At 44.6% G+C, this 13893-nt stretch overlaps 1 protein-coding gene across 1 annotated transcript in view; it reads right to left on the bottom strand.

The window, feature by feature from the left end:
• The window catches only part of NTN3 (netrin 3), a 205185-nt gene that overhangs the window by 80722 nt on the left and 110570 nt on the right, over window positions 1-13893 (bottom strand). The window contains exon 3 of the mRNA XM_060260674.1: window positions 9230-9418. Within this exon, the coding sequence (XP_060116657.1) occupies window positions 9230-9418 (189 nt within the window). The remainder of the gene's footprint in view (window positions 1-9229; window positions 9419-13893) is intronic.

Genomic DNA, 13893 nt, shown 5'->3' with positions numbered 1-13893 from the left:
GGGCTTCCGCTCTTGGCTGGTCAACACAGCATATCCTTCCTACCTACTGCACTCCAGCCCACGTCTAAGGACAGACCTGGGATGGAGAACACATGCTCTGAGTGTGGCTCTGGGTACGGCTGCCCCTGCTCCTGTCCCAGACAGCGTGTGCCCTTCGAGTAAATGTCCCTCCCTTGGGCAGCTGCCTTGTTGACTCGCAGGAAACACTGTGCCAACTTTGGATTTAATCACAAACAGCAGCGGGGGAGGGGGGGCTGCCATTTGGACGCAGCTCCTTAGGGAGTTATGAGACTTCAATAAAGAAATATATTTTAAGAGGACAGTGGGTGGGCAGGGTATGTGTGTGCTAAATGAACAAATGAATGCGCTGGATAAATATTCACTTCAGGGGAAAGCTCCATTGTGGGCTTCTCATTTAAACCCGGACTACAGAGTAGCGTAAATATACCCTGAGGAGGGGCATGGATTATGCAGCACTGAGGAAGCCATGGTTCCTTGCTTGGGGGATGGCAAACTAAGAGGAGGTCAACTTTCTGGTCTTTGGTCATAAATCCACACTTGGAACTTTAACTAATTTATCTGGAGAATACCCAGGGCTTTTTTTGGAGCAGGAATGCAGTTTCAGCTGGCTGGGATCAGGGGGTGTGGCCTAATATGTAAATGAGTTCCTGCTCGGCTTATTCTACAAAACCCCCGGAATCAAACAATGGCGATGTCAGGGTGTATGGCCTAATATGTAAATGAGTTCCTGCTGAGCTTTTTCCACAAAAAAGTCCAGTGTTGGTGACATAAGGAGGTGTGGCCTAATATGTGAATGAGTTCCTGCTGGGCTGCTTCTACCAAAAAGCCCTGTGTGAAACAATGGTGGCATCAGGATGTGTGGTTTAATATGCAAATGAGTTCCTGCATGCCAAATATCCTCTGATGATTCTGTTCCCATAGTCTCAGTTTGCCATTGACATTTACAAGAGTCCAACATTCTTCAAAAATGCCTTCTTGGGGTAATTTTTCATAATCATTGTTGTAATAATCACAGTATAAAAAAAACTAAAATAATTTCTATTGCATTTTCCAGAGCACAAATGAGGATTTGGGGTTGTGGTTACAACCGGGTTGAATTCAAAAGCGGGCTTTTCCAGCTCATTTTCATTTTTGTTAAAACTGTGTTGGAACCACATGTCCATTAGTACACAGTAATTATTCCCAGGGCTTCATTTGGGGGCAAAGCTCTGCCTCAGAATCCGAAAATAAAAATTAATCACAAAGGCAACACCCTCAGAGCATTTATAGAGTTCCTTTCTTACAACTACCCTGGGGTTTTTCCAAGGCCTATATTAAGCCTGACGGGGTAGAATTCTAGCAGGAGCTCCTTTGCATATTAGGCCATACCTCTCTGATGTAGCCAATCCTCCAAGAGCTCACAAGGCTCTTTTTTGTAAGCTCTTGGAGGACTGGCTACATCAGGGGTGTGTGGCTTAATATGTAAAGGAGCTCCTGCTAGAATTCCACCCCTGAGCCCTGATAACCCCAGAAAAGTAAATTTCTCCAGTCTTTGCAGAATCCATTCCAAAGCACAGCAGGTTAATAGCCAAAATGGCTACGGCTCCTATAAACTTAGCTCAAACATTATGTGCAATCACATTGTCCAAACACGACACCTTGGCTTAATGTCCCCAATACTGCCCTTACCACCATTCATACTGGGGACACCAGGAAGATCTGTGGAGCAGAAAGGGGGGAAACAGTGAAAATAATGAGGATGGCACTTGTCAAGACAAATCAGGATGTGAACAGTTAAACTGAATTTTGGTTTCCCAAGCCGACCCTCATTCAAAGGAACCATGCTTTTGCATTATGTCTAAACCAAACTGCAAAGAGAGCTGAATGAACACAACCACTGTTGTTAAGGATGCAATGTTCAGTCAATTACAGTGCCTTCTAAGCCCATTGATTTAAATTGATTTAGACAGATGTACCTTTTCTAAGGATGGCCATTTGTGATTTAGGCCATGGCGATTTAAGCAATTTTGATGTGACTGACTGTAACTTCTATGTGCAGTGGGAGGACTTTAAGAATTTTATCTTGCATCAGCTCCCTTTGAGGACAGCGTTTGGATCATTTGTTTCTATTGTTCCTATCTGAGTACATTTGGAATTCTTTATAATATGTTTGATATTCACCGTTTATTTCTTATATTATATATTCTTCATCATTTATTAGTTTCACAGTGCATGTTTGATGTGTTTTGCAGTTATACTGTGATTCCCCTATACTGTGTTACCTTCTGATGATTTAGATGAAGCAATACACTGGTCAGGCAGCAGTGTATTTTTTTTTAAACAATTACTTTTAATTTATGCACTTTCTTGTCCATGCACTTCAGGCAGGTTATTAGACGAAGTGTTCCCCATCTGTACTTTTGGGAATGCCTCTTCTGAAATAATGGTAAAAGGAAGGGAAGATTCACGGGACAGAATGCAACTATAACAATAACCATGAATAGATAATAAAAACTGCAATCGTGTATAATCTCAACTTGTAATGTTGAATAAATATAATTGAAAATTATCTCTGAGTACTTATCATAAACTCACAGCAACAAGAATCTTTACATATAGAACAAGTGAATACCCTCACAATTCATGTGTATTCTGCACAAGCACTTTTTCATGGTCAAGGTTTTATGCACTTGAATCACTGAAGAACTTTGACACTTTCTGATCATCTTGTATATTCTTTAAAATATCAAAGATGGACTTACGTACCTTTTGCAAGAACTGGATGAGTATCTATCCATCTTCTATCCATCATCCATCCATCCATCCATCCTCTATTCCATCCATCCTTTATCCATGCATCCATCCATCCTCTATCCATCCATCCATCCTCCATCCATCCTCTATTCCATCCATCCTTTATCCATGCATCCATCCATCCTCTATCCATCCATCCATCCATCCTCTATCCATCCATCCATCCTCTATCCATCCATCCATCCATCCTCCATCCATCCATCCTCTATCCATCCATTCATCCTCCATCCATCCATATATTTATGAATTGTGAGTGTATTTGCTTGGTGCTCTATATGTAAAGATTCTTCTAAAATAATGCTCGCTGTAACTCATGCATGTGTAACTTAAAAACAAAGAATGTTTGTTCTTTCAGGCGTTTTTGTTTTATTCATATGTAAATTCATGTAGCACAAATCCTAAACACTTTACACCCTTCTAAACACATGGATGTCAACAGATTTAGAAGGGTGTGACGCTATTTAGAATGGCCCTGTGCATCAATTAATGACACAGTTCACTGGGTAAGATTTTTTCAACAGAATTGAGAGACTTTTTCTAACTCAATGGTTAGAGCATCTGCTTAACATGCAGAAGGTCCCAGGTTCAATCCCCAGCATCTCCAGTTAAAAGGACCAGGCAGGAGGTGAGAGTCCTCTGAGATCATGGAGAGCTGCTGCCAGTCTGAGTAGACAGTGCGGATTCCATATAACGCAGCTTCCTGTGTTCACGTGATGTCACACAGCAGCTCTGCCCCCAAGCACTAAAACACCCAGGATTTCAAAATGTAAGACACATTTTCTAAAGTTGACCCCCACAGTTCTCAAACGAGAGACCGCATTTTAAAACTGGCAGGTAGGACAGGCTGTTGGACTTTAAACGCCCCGCTGAATTATTTGAGTCCCAAAGACCTGAACACACATGCCCTGTAAGAGAATTTCTTACTGACAGAAGAAATTTCACCAGAGCAAGAGCCTTCTTGGTGGCTGCCCCAATAATCTGGAACACTCTCCCAAGTTGTTCATGACTGCTCCACAACATATGCCAAATGTTAATACGGAGAAGCTGTGTACAAAGTGACTGGGGTTTTTTTTACATGCAGTTTGATCCAGAGTTTTAGAGACTTCAAATCGCTTGCCACTGTTCCGCTTTAATTATTTTCCTTTTACATTTAAGCGTTTCAATTGGGGGGGGGTGTCTCTGATCAGAGGGCAGCCGGAATACCAGTGCTTCGTTAAATGTATGTGATTGCTTGGAAATCGTGTCAACACTGTAAAAACAATACAAATTTAAATCACTAGATGAGGCAAGCAATGATCTGTAAAAAATTCAAGTGCTAGAACATAAGAACATAAGAGAAGCCATGTTAGATCAGGCCAATGGCCCATCCAGTCCAACATTCTGTGTCACACAGCGGCCAAATATATTTTATTTATTTATTTATTTATTCTATGACTTATATCCCGCCCTTCCCATAAAATGGCTCAGGGCGGCGGTGTATATATATATACACACACACACACACACACACTGTGGCTAATAGCCACTGATGGACCTCTGCTCCATATTTTTATCTAACCCCTTCTTGAAGGTGGCTATGCTTGTGGACGCCACCACCTCCTGTAGCAGTGAATTCCACATGTTAATCACCCTTTGGGTGAAGAAGTACTTCCTTTTATCCGTTTTAACCTGTCTGCTCAGCAATTTCATCGAATGCCCACGAGTTCTTGTATTGTGAGAAAGGGAGAAAAGTACTTCTTTCTCTACTTTCTCCATCCCATGCATTATCTTGTAAACTTCTATCATGTCACCCCTCAGTCGACGTTTCTCCAAGCTAAAGAGCCCTAAGCGTTTCAACCTTTCTTCATAGGGAAGGTGTTCCAGCCCTTTAATCATTTTAGTTGCCCTTTTCTGAACTTTCTCCAATGCTATAATATCCTTTTTGAGGTGCGGCGACCAGAACTGCACACAGTACTCCAAATGAGACCGCACCATCGATTTATACAGAGGCATTATGATACTGGCTGATTTGTTTTCAATTCCCTTCCTAATAATTCCCAGCATGGCGTTGGCCTTTTTTATTGCAAACGCACACTGTCTTGACATTTTCAGTGAATTATCTACCATGACCCCAAGATCTCTCTCTTGGTCTGTCTCTGCCAGTTCACACCCCATCAACTTGTATTTGTAGCTGGGATTCTTGGCCCCAATGTGCATTACTTTGCACTTGGCCACATTGAACCGCATCTGCCACGTTGACGCCCACTCACCCAGCCTCAACAGATCCCTTTGGAGTTCCTCACAATCCTCTCTGGTTCTCACCACCCTGAACAATTTAGTGTCATCCGCAAATTTGGCCACTTCACTGCTCACTCCCAACTCTAAATCATTTATGAACAAGTTAAAGAGCATGGGACCCAGTACCGAGCCCTGCGGCACCCCACTGCTTACCGTCCTCCACTGCGAAGACTGCCCATTTATACTCACTCTCTGCTTCCTATTACTCAGCCAGTTTTTGATCCACAAGAGGACCTGTCCTTTTACTCCATGACTCTCAAGCTTTCTAAGGAGCCTTTGATGAGGAACTTTATCAAAAGCTTTCTGGAAGTCAAGGTAAACAACATCTATCGGGTCTCCTTTGTCCACATGTTTGTTCACCCCCTCAAAGAAATGTAACAGGTTAGTGAGGCAAGATCTTCCCTTGCAGAACCCATGCTGAGTCTTCCTCAATAACCCGTGTTCATCAATGTGCCTACTCATTCTGTCCTTGATAATGGTTTCTACCAACTTTCCCGGTATTGAAGTCAGACTGACTGGCCTGTAATTTCCCGGATCTCCTCTGGAACCCTTTTTAAAGATGGGGGTGACATTTGCTACCTTCCAGTCCTCAGGAACGGAGGCAGATTTCAATGAAAGATTACAGATTTTTGTTAGAAGATCCACAAGTTCAACTTTGAGTTCTTTCAGAACTCTCGGATGTATGCCATCCGGACCCGGTGACTTATTAGTTTTTAATTTGTCTATTAGTTGTAGGACCTCCTCTTTTGTCACCTCAATCTGACTCAGGTCTTTCAACACCCCTTCCAATATTAGTGGTTCTGGGGTGGGCAAACACTTCTCATCTTCCACGGTGAAGACGGAGGCAAAAAATGCATTCAGCTTCTCAGCCATTTCCCCATCCTCCTTCAGTAATCCTTTTACCCCATGGTCATCCAAGGGCCCCACTGCCTCCCTGGCTGGTTTCCTACTTCTAATATATTTGAAGAAATTTTTATTGTTGGTCTTTATGTTTTTTGCAATATGCTCCTCATAGTCCCTTTTTGCCTGCCTGATCACAGTCTTGCATTTGATTTGCCACTGCCTGTGTTCCTTTTTATTAATCTCACTTGGACTGGTTTTCCACCGCTTAAAGGAGTCCTTCTTACCTTTTACAGCTTCCATTACTTTGTTTGTTAATCATGCTGGCCTCTTCTTATACCTGTTTGTGCCTTTCCTAACTTGTGGTATGTATTTTATCTGAGCTTCTAGGATTATAGTTTTAAATAGTCTCCAAGCTTCCCCAAGGGTTTTGACCGTATTTACCTTTCCTTTCAGTTTCCTCCTCACATGCCTCCTCATCTCAGAGAATTTACCCCTTTTAAAGTTAAATGTGGTTGTGGCGGTCTTTTTGGGCAACTCCCTATTTATACAAATGGTGAAATCAATAACATTATGGTCACTGTTCCCAAGCGGCGCAATCACTTTTACGTCTCTCACCAAGTCTTGGGCATTACTTAGGACCAGATCCAGGATCGCCCCACCCCTGGTAGGTTCTGAGACCATCTGCTCCATAGCACAGTCATTGAGAGCATCAAGAAACTCAATCTTTTTCTCTCGACCAGAACACATATTGACCCAATCAATCTGTGGGTAGTTAAAATCACCTATTACGACACAGTTTTTACTTTTAGCCGCTATCTTTAATCCCTCCATCATATTATAATCGTCCTCTCTCTCTTGATTTGGTGGGCGATAACAAACTCCCATAGTTAAATTTCCTTTTGGGCCCTCTATTTCAACCCAAAGCATTTCTAAAAGGGAATCTAATTCTCTGACCTCAGTCTTACTGGACTGTATATCCTCTCTGACATACAGAGCCACCCCACCTCCAACCCTTCCCTCCCTATCCTTCCGATATAACTTATATCCAGGAATCACCGTGTCCCACTGATTCTCCTCATTCCACCAAGTTTCTGAAATTCCCACAATGTCTATGGTTTCTCCCAACACTAAACATTCCAATTCACCAATTTTACTTCGGACACTTCTAGCATTTGCATACAAACATTTATAATTTCCCAAGCAAGCTAGGCCCGCCACCTCTCTCCTGCCGCCTCGAGACTCTAGCAGACAGTCCATACTGTTTGTCACCATCACAGTGGACAACTCTGATCCGTTACTCGGTAGAAAAATAGAAGCCAACCCTTCATCTCTTTGAGACGAGTCCTCCCGAACCAGAGACATTCCATCTCCTGTCGGCTTTCCCCCAAGATTTAGTTTAAAAACTGCTCTGCCACCTTTTTGATTTTAAGCGCCAGCAGCCTGGTTCCATCCGGAGACAAGTGGAGACCGTCTCTTTTGTACAGCTCCGGCTTGTTCCAGAAAGCATCCCAGTGCCTAACAAACTTAAACCCTTCCTCCTTACACCATCGTCTCATCCACACATTGAGACTTCTAATTTGCGCCTGTCTCTCCTGCCCTGCACGTGGAACAGGTAGCACTTCCGAGAAGGCCACCTTGGAAGTCCTGTCAGTTCTCAGCAAATTACTGCACCTTGTGGTGGCTTTTGGCAGAGTCTTTTAAAACACATTAAAACTTCTACAATACAAGTTTGAAACGCCTGTACAGAAAAGACCAGATCAAAACTAGTGTTGAGAAAAATGTTGCAGCAGCAGCTCTGAAACTCATGCCACCGAAACAAATGTACATGCTTCGGGCAGCAACAATGCAAAACAGTTGTGAGAACGTTAGGTAATGTAAAAGGTGAGTTTCCAATGCAGTGATAGAGAGTCACATGTAAAAATACCCTAAGTATTTTAAAAGATACAATCAAAGGAAAGGAGAACGATGCCCACACTGATATTAACCCAGTTGAGATGGTCATCCAGAGCAGTGGCTCTCAACTTTTCATGTCTTCTGTCCCACCACTGACTCTATCAAAGAACCTGGGTCTCCCCAGCACAATAGAAACAAAACCCCCACTTTTTGTTTACAGGCATTTTGTTGTTATAGTCAGGGGTGGAGTTCTAGCAGGAGCTCCTTTGCACATTAGGCCACACATCCCTGGTGTAGCCAATCCTCCAAGAGCTTACAAGGTTCTTTTTCTGTAAGCTCTTGGGGCAGAGGGAATGGGGAATTGGGAGGAATGTTATGAGTAGCCAGCCAAAGGGTCACAGATGGATTATCTCTGGCAGGTAGGGCTGGCAGGAGACAGCATGTCACACTTCCAGATGGGATTGTGTGTAAAGTCTCCATCAGCCTTTCCCATGCATTTAGGTAAAGGTAGTCTTCTGTGCAGGGCTTTTTTTGTAGCAGGAGCTCCTTTGCATATTAGGCCACACACCCCTGATGTGGCCAGTCCTCCAAGAGCTTACAGTAGGCCCTGCAATAAGAGCCCTGTAAGCTCTTGGAGGATTGAGCAGAAAGAGAGCAGAAATATTTATTGTTTATAGCCAAAGGCCATCACAATAGAAAATTAAGAACTTAATTATTAAAAACGACTAAAAGCATCATAAAAAGAAATCTGTTACAAGATAAGATATAAAAGCAAGCAATATTGTATTACAGAAATGCAATTACCATTAGGCTTAACCATAGTAAACCGAATTAATTACAAATATCGATATATGATAACATTATGAACACCTAAAATAAAACCAGTTAGTCATAAGATTTATTTACTGAAACGGCAATCTTGGCCCTAATTTTTTTCCCAGCCAGGGCAGAGAGTCCAGGATCTTTTGTCGAATTGGCTACATCAGGGGTGTGTGGCCTAATATGCAAAGGAGCTCCTGCTACAAAAAGAGCCCTGCCCCTGTGCAAGCACCAAGTCGTTACCAACCCATAGGGTGATGTCACATCATGATGTTTTCTTGGCGGACTTTTTACAGGGTGGTTTATTATTTATAAATTATTATTTATTAAATTTGATGAATCACCCCATCCTGGCTAATGCCAGGCTCTGGGCGATGTACAACATTAAAATAAAATACATATATTAATACCAATAAAATCAGTTATATTACCATTGCCTTCCTCAGTCATCTACACTTGACGCCCGGCAAGCTGGGTACTCATTTTTCTGACCTTGGAAGGATGGAAGGCTCAACCAACCTTGGGCAATTTACTGAGCACCTCAATGCAACTATGGACGGAAGCATCAGGAGAGGACTCTTACCTTTGCAGGCTTTGCGATCAGTGATGGACTTGCTCATGTCCCGGTAAAAGCCCTCCTTGCAGTAATGGCAGTGCCGGCCAGCAGTGTTGTGACGGCAGTTGAGGCAGACGCCTCCGCTCTTCCGCCCGGAGAGTTTGTAGAGCTCCATGTTGAATCGGCAGCGGCGGGCGTGAAGGTTGCAGTTGCAGGCTGGAAAGAAGAAGAGGAGGAAAGAGATGGAAACAAGGAGGCCAACTGGTTTTCAGAGGGCAGCTGCCTTTGAATATGAATACGACGAGGATGGTGATGATTATGATCTTGGATTTATATAATAATAACAACATTTTATTTTAATAACATTTTAATAACATTTATATTCTGCCCTCCACTCTGAATCTCAGAGTGGCTCACAATCTCCTTTACCTCCCCCCACCCCCCCACAACAGACACCCTGTGAGGTAGGTGGGGCTGAGAGGGCTCTGACAACAACTGCCCTTTCAAGGACAACCTCTGTAAGAGCTCTGGCTGACCCAAGGCCATTCCAGCAGCTGCAAGTGGAGGAATGGGGAATCAAACCCGGTTCTCCCAGATAAGAGTCCATACACTTAACCACTACACCAAAGCAATATGGAGGTTCCATTCAGCCATTCTGGTCTCTGACAGGATCACCCTCCAAGAATTTTATCTGGTTTTAAAGCCAAATAAGGTGGTGACACACACATCTAGGGTTGCCAAGCTCCAGGTGGCAGAAAAAACAGCAAACACTGGATTGCGGTTCATAGTAGAGGAGATACTAGTGGCGCCTGGAGATCTCCTGTTTTACAACTGATCTCCAGCTGGCAGAGATCAGGTCCTCTGGAGAAAATGGCTGCTTTGAAGCTATGGCCTTTGTACCCTACTGAGGCCCCTCCCCTCCCCAAACCCCGCCCTCTCCATCCCCAAAGTCTCCAGGTATTTTCCAACACAGACCTAGCAACCCTACACATACTGCACCACTAATGCTTCTTCTAAACTGTGGAGTCTTGTGAGCAAAAATTCTACTTTGTGAGCTACCGGCATTAAAGTTGTGAGCAAGTGATTTGGCTGCTGCATAAATTAGTTTGCTCTGGGGCATGAGCTAAGACAAAATGTGTGAGCCGGAGGCTAAAAAACTTTGAGCTAGCTCATACTAACTCGGCTTAGAGGAAACACTGCCCATGACCAAAGATTCATCATACACTATGTGAAGAAATGCGTTCCTCTAAGGCAGGGGTGGCCAACAGTAGCTCTCCAGATGTTTTTTGCCTACAACTCCCATCAGCCCCAGCCAGCATAGCCAATGGCTGGGAGTTGTAGGCTGATGGGAGTTGTAGGCAAAAAACATCTGGAGAGCTACCATTGGCCACCCCTGCTCTAAGGTAGCTGTTCCCGAATTGAGGGTAGGGGATTGCCTGTTTTTGTGGGCTCCTGCCTGCCTCCCTGACAGCAACGTTGCACAATGTGTCTATGTCACCTAGAAGTGATGTAGGCACGCTAGGGGCAAATCTCTGGTTTGGTGCAAAACTCTGTGGTTTGAGGGCAAATTTACCATAGAGTTTTGCCCCTAAACCAGAGTGTTGCCCCCAACCTGCCTATGTCACTTCCGGGTGACATAGGCACAGTGCACAGCATCACTTCTGGTAGGGTTGCCAATATCCAATTGGGGGCAGGTTTGGGGGCCCTCCCCCCACTTCAGAGTCATCAGAAAGCAGGAGAGGGTAGGGAAATGTCTGCTGGGCACTCCATTATACCCTATGGAGACCAATTCCCATAGGGTTTAATGGAGAATTGATCTTCAGGTATCTGGCACTTGGGGAGGTAGGCTGTTGTTTGTGGAAAAGGCACCAAATTTTTATCATAGCATTTGGTGCCTCCCCCCAAAATAACCTCCAAGTTTCAAAAGGATTGGACTGGGGGGTCCAATTCTATGAGCCCCAAAAGAAGGTGCCCCTTTCCTTCATTATTTCCAATGGAGGGAAGGCATTTAAAAGGCATTCGGTCCCTTTAAATATGTTGGCCAGAACTCCCTTTGGAGTGCAATCATGTTTGTCACACCCTTGCTCCACCCCCAAAGTCCCCAGATATTTCTTGAATTGGACTTGGTGACCCTAACTTCTGGTAACACTGGCACATCAGGGGCAATGCTTCTGGCTCCCGAAACATCCCCTCCATCACTACCACCCCACTGGCATCTCTAACAGACCTGGCAACCCAAATCTCCACCCTGCCCCTAAACCTACTCCCCATCGATTTCACTGGGTGATCCCAAGGAGTCAATACAACAAGGGCCAGAAAAAGAGAGACCGTCACTACTAAGCCAGGGCAGTTGGAGGACATGTCCATGCTGTGTGTTTACGACATTTTCTTTAGGAAAGCCTTCCTTGATCTGCAACATGGGATTATCATCAGAACATGCCCAACTCTGGAAGGAGCTGATGAAGAGTCCCACAGGGAAAAGGAGGACAATGGCAAATAGTTCAACAGGCGTATAGATTCCGGTTCCTTCCCGGCAGGCTGCTAACTCAAAGCCCAGCCCGGAGCCCGCGTGAAGACCACCCGCTTCGAGCATAAGGTTGGGATACCCCTTCTGTTATTCTCTGCCAGAGCTATTAAGGAATGCGAACAGTACCCAGCTGCGGCCAGGTTATGGGGCAGGAGGGTGGGAGGAGCAGCAGCAGCACGAGAGACAGCTGCTAAAGTCATTTTGCCTCCCTTTCCTCCGTAGTCCCCCCTTTTCTCTTGTTAGCCAATGAAACCAAGGGTTTAAAAACAACAACAAAGGAATCCATGTGTGCAAGACGAATTTTAAAAAACGAACCAGCACGGCAGCTCCTGTTTAACGCTGCTGCAAAAAAGATAATCGGAACAAGATTTCCTCCTGCTATGTGCGCAGCCGTCCTCCTTTGCCCTCAGCCTCCCACCGCCCCCCCGCCCCCCAATTCCTCAGGCCTCTGGTCAAACCGAGACCTTGGAGAGAGTTTTTCCAGGCCTGCTGTGAAATTCATTAATGTGTCAGCTGAAGATTTAACTGCTGGGCCTGCTTATCATTCACATGGAAGTTTCTCTACGGCTAACTTACCTCCTCTCCCTCCCGCCCCACATCCCCACTTGGCTTGCAAATTTGCTGGTTCTTTTCTAATTAAAAGAAGAAAGCAGAGAGAGTAAGGGAGAAACCGCTGGTAATCAAACCCGTACAAAGAATATGACGCTCGAAGATACTGGCTGGATACTCTCCCTTCAGCTGTCCGGGCCAGTGGCTGCCTCCTCCATATCTCAGTAAAGAAAATATTGGATTTACATCCCACCATATACCTTGGATCTCAGAGCAGTCACAATCTCCTTGACCTTCCACCCTCCACAACAGACACCCTGTGAGGTAGGTGGGGCTGAGAGCTCTCACAGTAGGCCCTGAACTAACAGCCCTGTAAACTCTTGGAGGATTGGCTACAGAAGAGGGGTGTGGCCTGATATGCAAAGGAGCTCCTGTTACAAAAACAAAAGCTCTGGTCCTATCAAGGATCACGACCTGAATCTGCTCTTCCCAGCCCCAACATGTGAAGATTCGGCTGCTTTCAGTTATTCGGCAACAACGGAGACTACTGTAGGAAGAAAAGTGTGTTTGGCACAAGCAAGGTATGTTTTCTTCAGGGATTATTGTCCTACAGTGCGATCAAGAGTGCAAAGTGTACTTCAGCAGCTGCGGTACAGGAAGCACACCCACATGACATGGGGTTTCAGGGTTCGTGCACACCTGCCAACAGACACCACGCACGAACCTCTCCGTCAGCTTTTCAGACGTCTTGGGAAGGAAAAGAACGAATACAGCTCTAGAAATTCACACTGAAAAAGCAGGTCTTCAAAAGACAGGGATGTGTACCAGCAAATAAGGACGGGTCTTGGTAATTAAAGGCAGTTGGAAGACGTTCATTGTACCTGCCACATTTTGTGCTTTCCTCCAGGAAACTTAGGGCAGTCTATCAGGGGTGTCAAACATGCAGCCTGGGGGCTGACTTGGGCTCCCAGAAGGCTCCTATCAGGCCCCTGAGCAACTGGCTGTCATCTGCTTCCTCCACTCTCTCTTGCTTCTTTCTGCATCACAGCTTTCTTTCCCAGGCTTGCTCAATCTCACAGGAGCTACAAAGCAAAGCCTCTATTCTCTCAATTGGCTAAGGCTCCTTCCTTGGGGAGGAAGGGGGGAGAAATAGCTTGCTTTGCCAGTCTCTCAATCGCACAGCAGAGCTACTCAGCTAAGCCTCTCTTCCTTCTATTGGCTGAGGCTCCTCCCAATCCTAGTTTCCTGGAAAAGGAAGGAAAGAGCCAGGGCTTCCTTTGCCTAGTTCCATGGATCCCATGGGAGAGATACAAAGAAAGCACCTTTAAGACCAACGACTGCTAATGTTTTAATCATGTTTTATTTAAGTTTTTAAATCTTTGTGTTTGTCTGTGTCCTTTATAAAGTTTATATATCTGCTATCTGGCATTACATTTTATGAAACACATGGCATGGCCCAACAAAGTTTCATTTATGTCAGATCCCAACAAAGTTTCATTTATGTAAGTTTCATTTCATTTGACACCCCTGGGCTAAAGATTTTCTTTAATTTTTCCCAGCAGTGGCCTGGGAGGAAAATAGTCAATTTGAGTTGTTCTGGGCTGGGTTAGTCTCA

The sequence above is a fragment of the Heteronotia binoei genome, chromosome 20, assembly GCF_032191835.1.
Source record: "Heteronotia binoei isolate CCM8104 ecotype False Entrance Well chromosome 20, APGP_CSIRO_Hbin_v1, whole genome shotgun sequence".
Taxonomy (NCBI): Eukaryota; Metazoa; Chordata; class Lepidosauria; order Squamata; family Gekkonidae; genus Heteronotia; species Heteronotia binoei.
The sequence above is the reverse complement of the archived record's forward strand: the minus strand, read 5'-3'. Positions and strand labels throughout refer to the sequence as shown.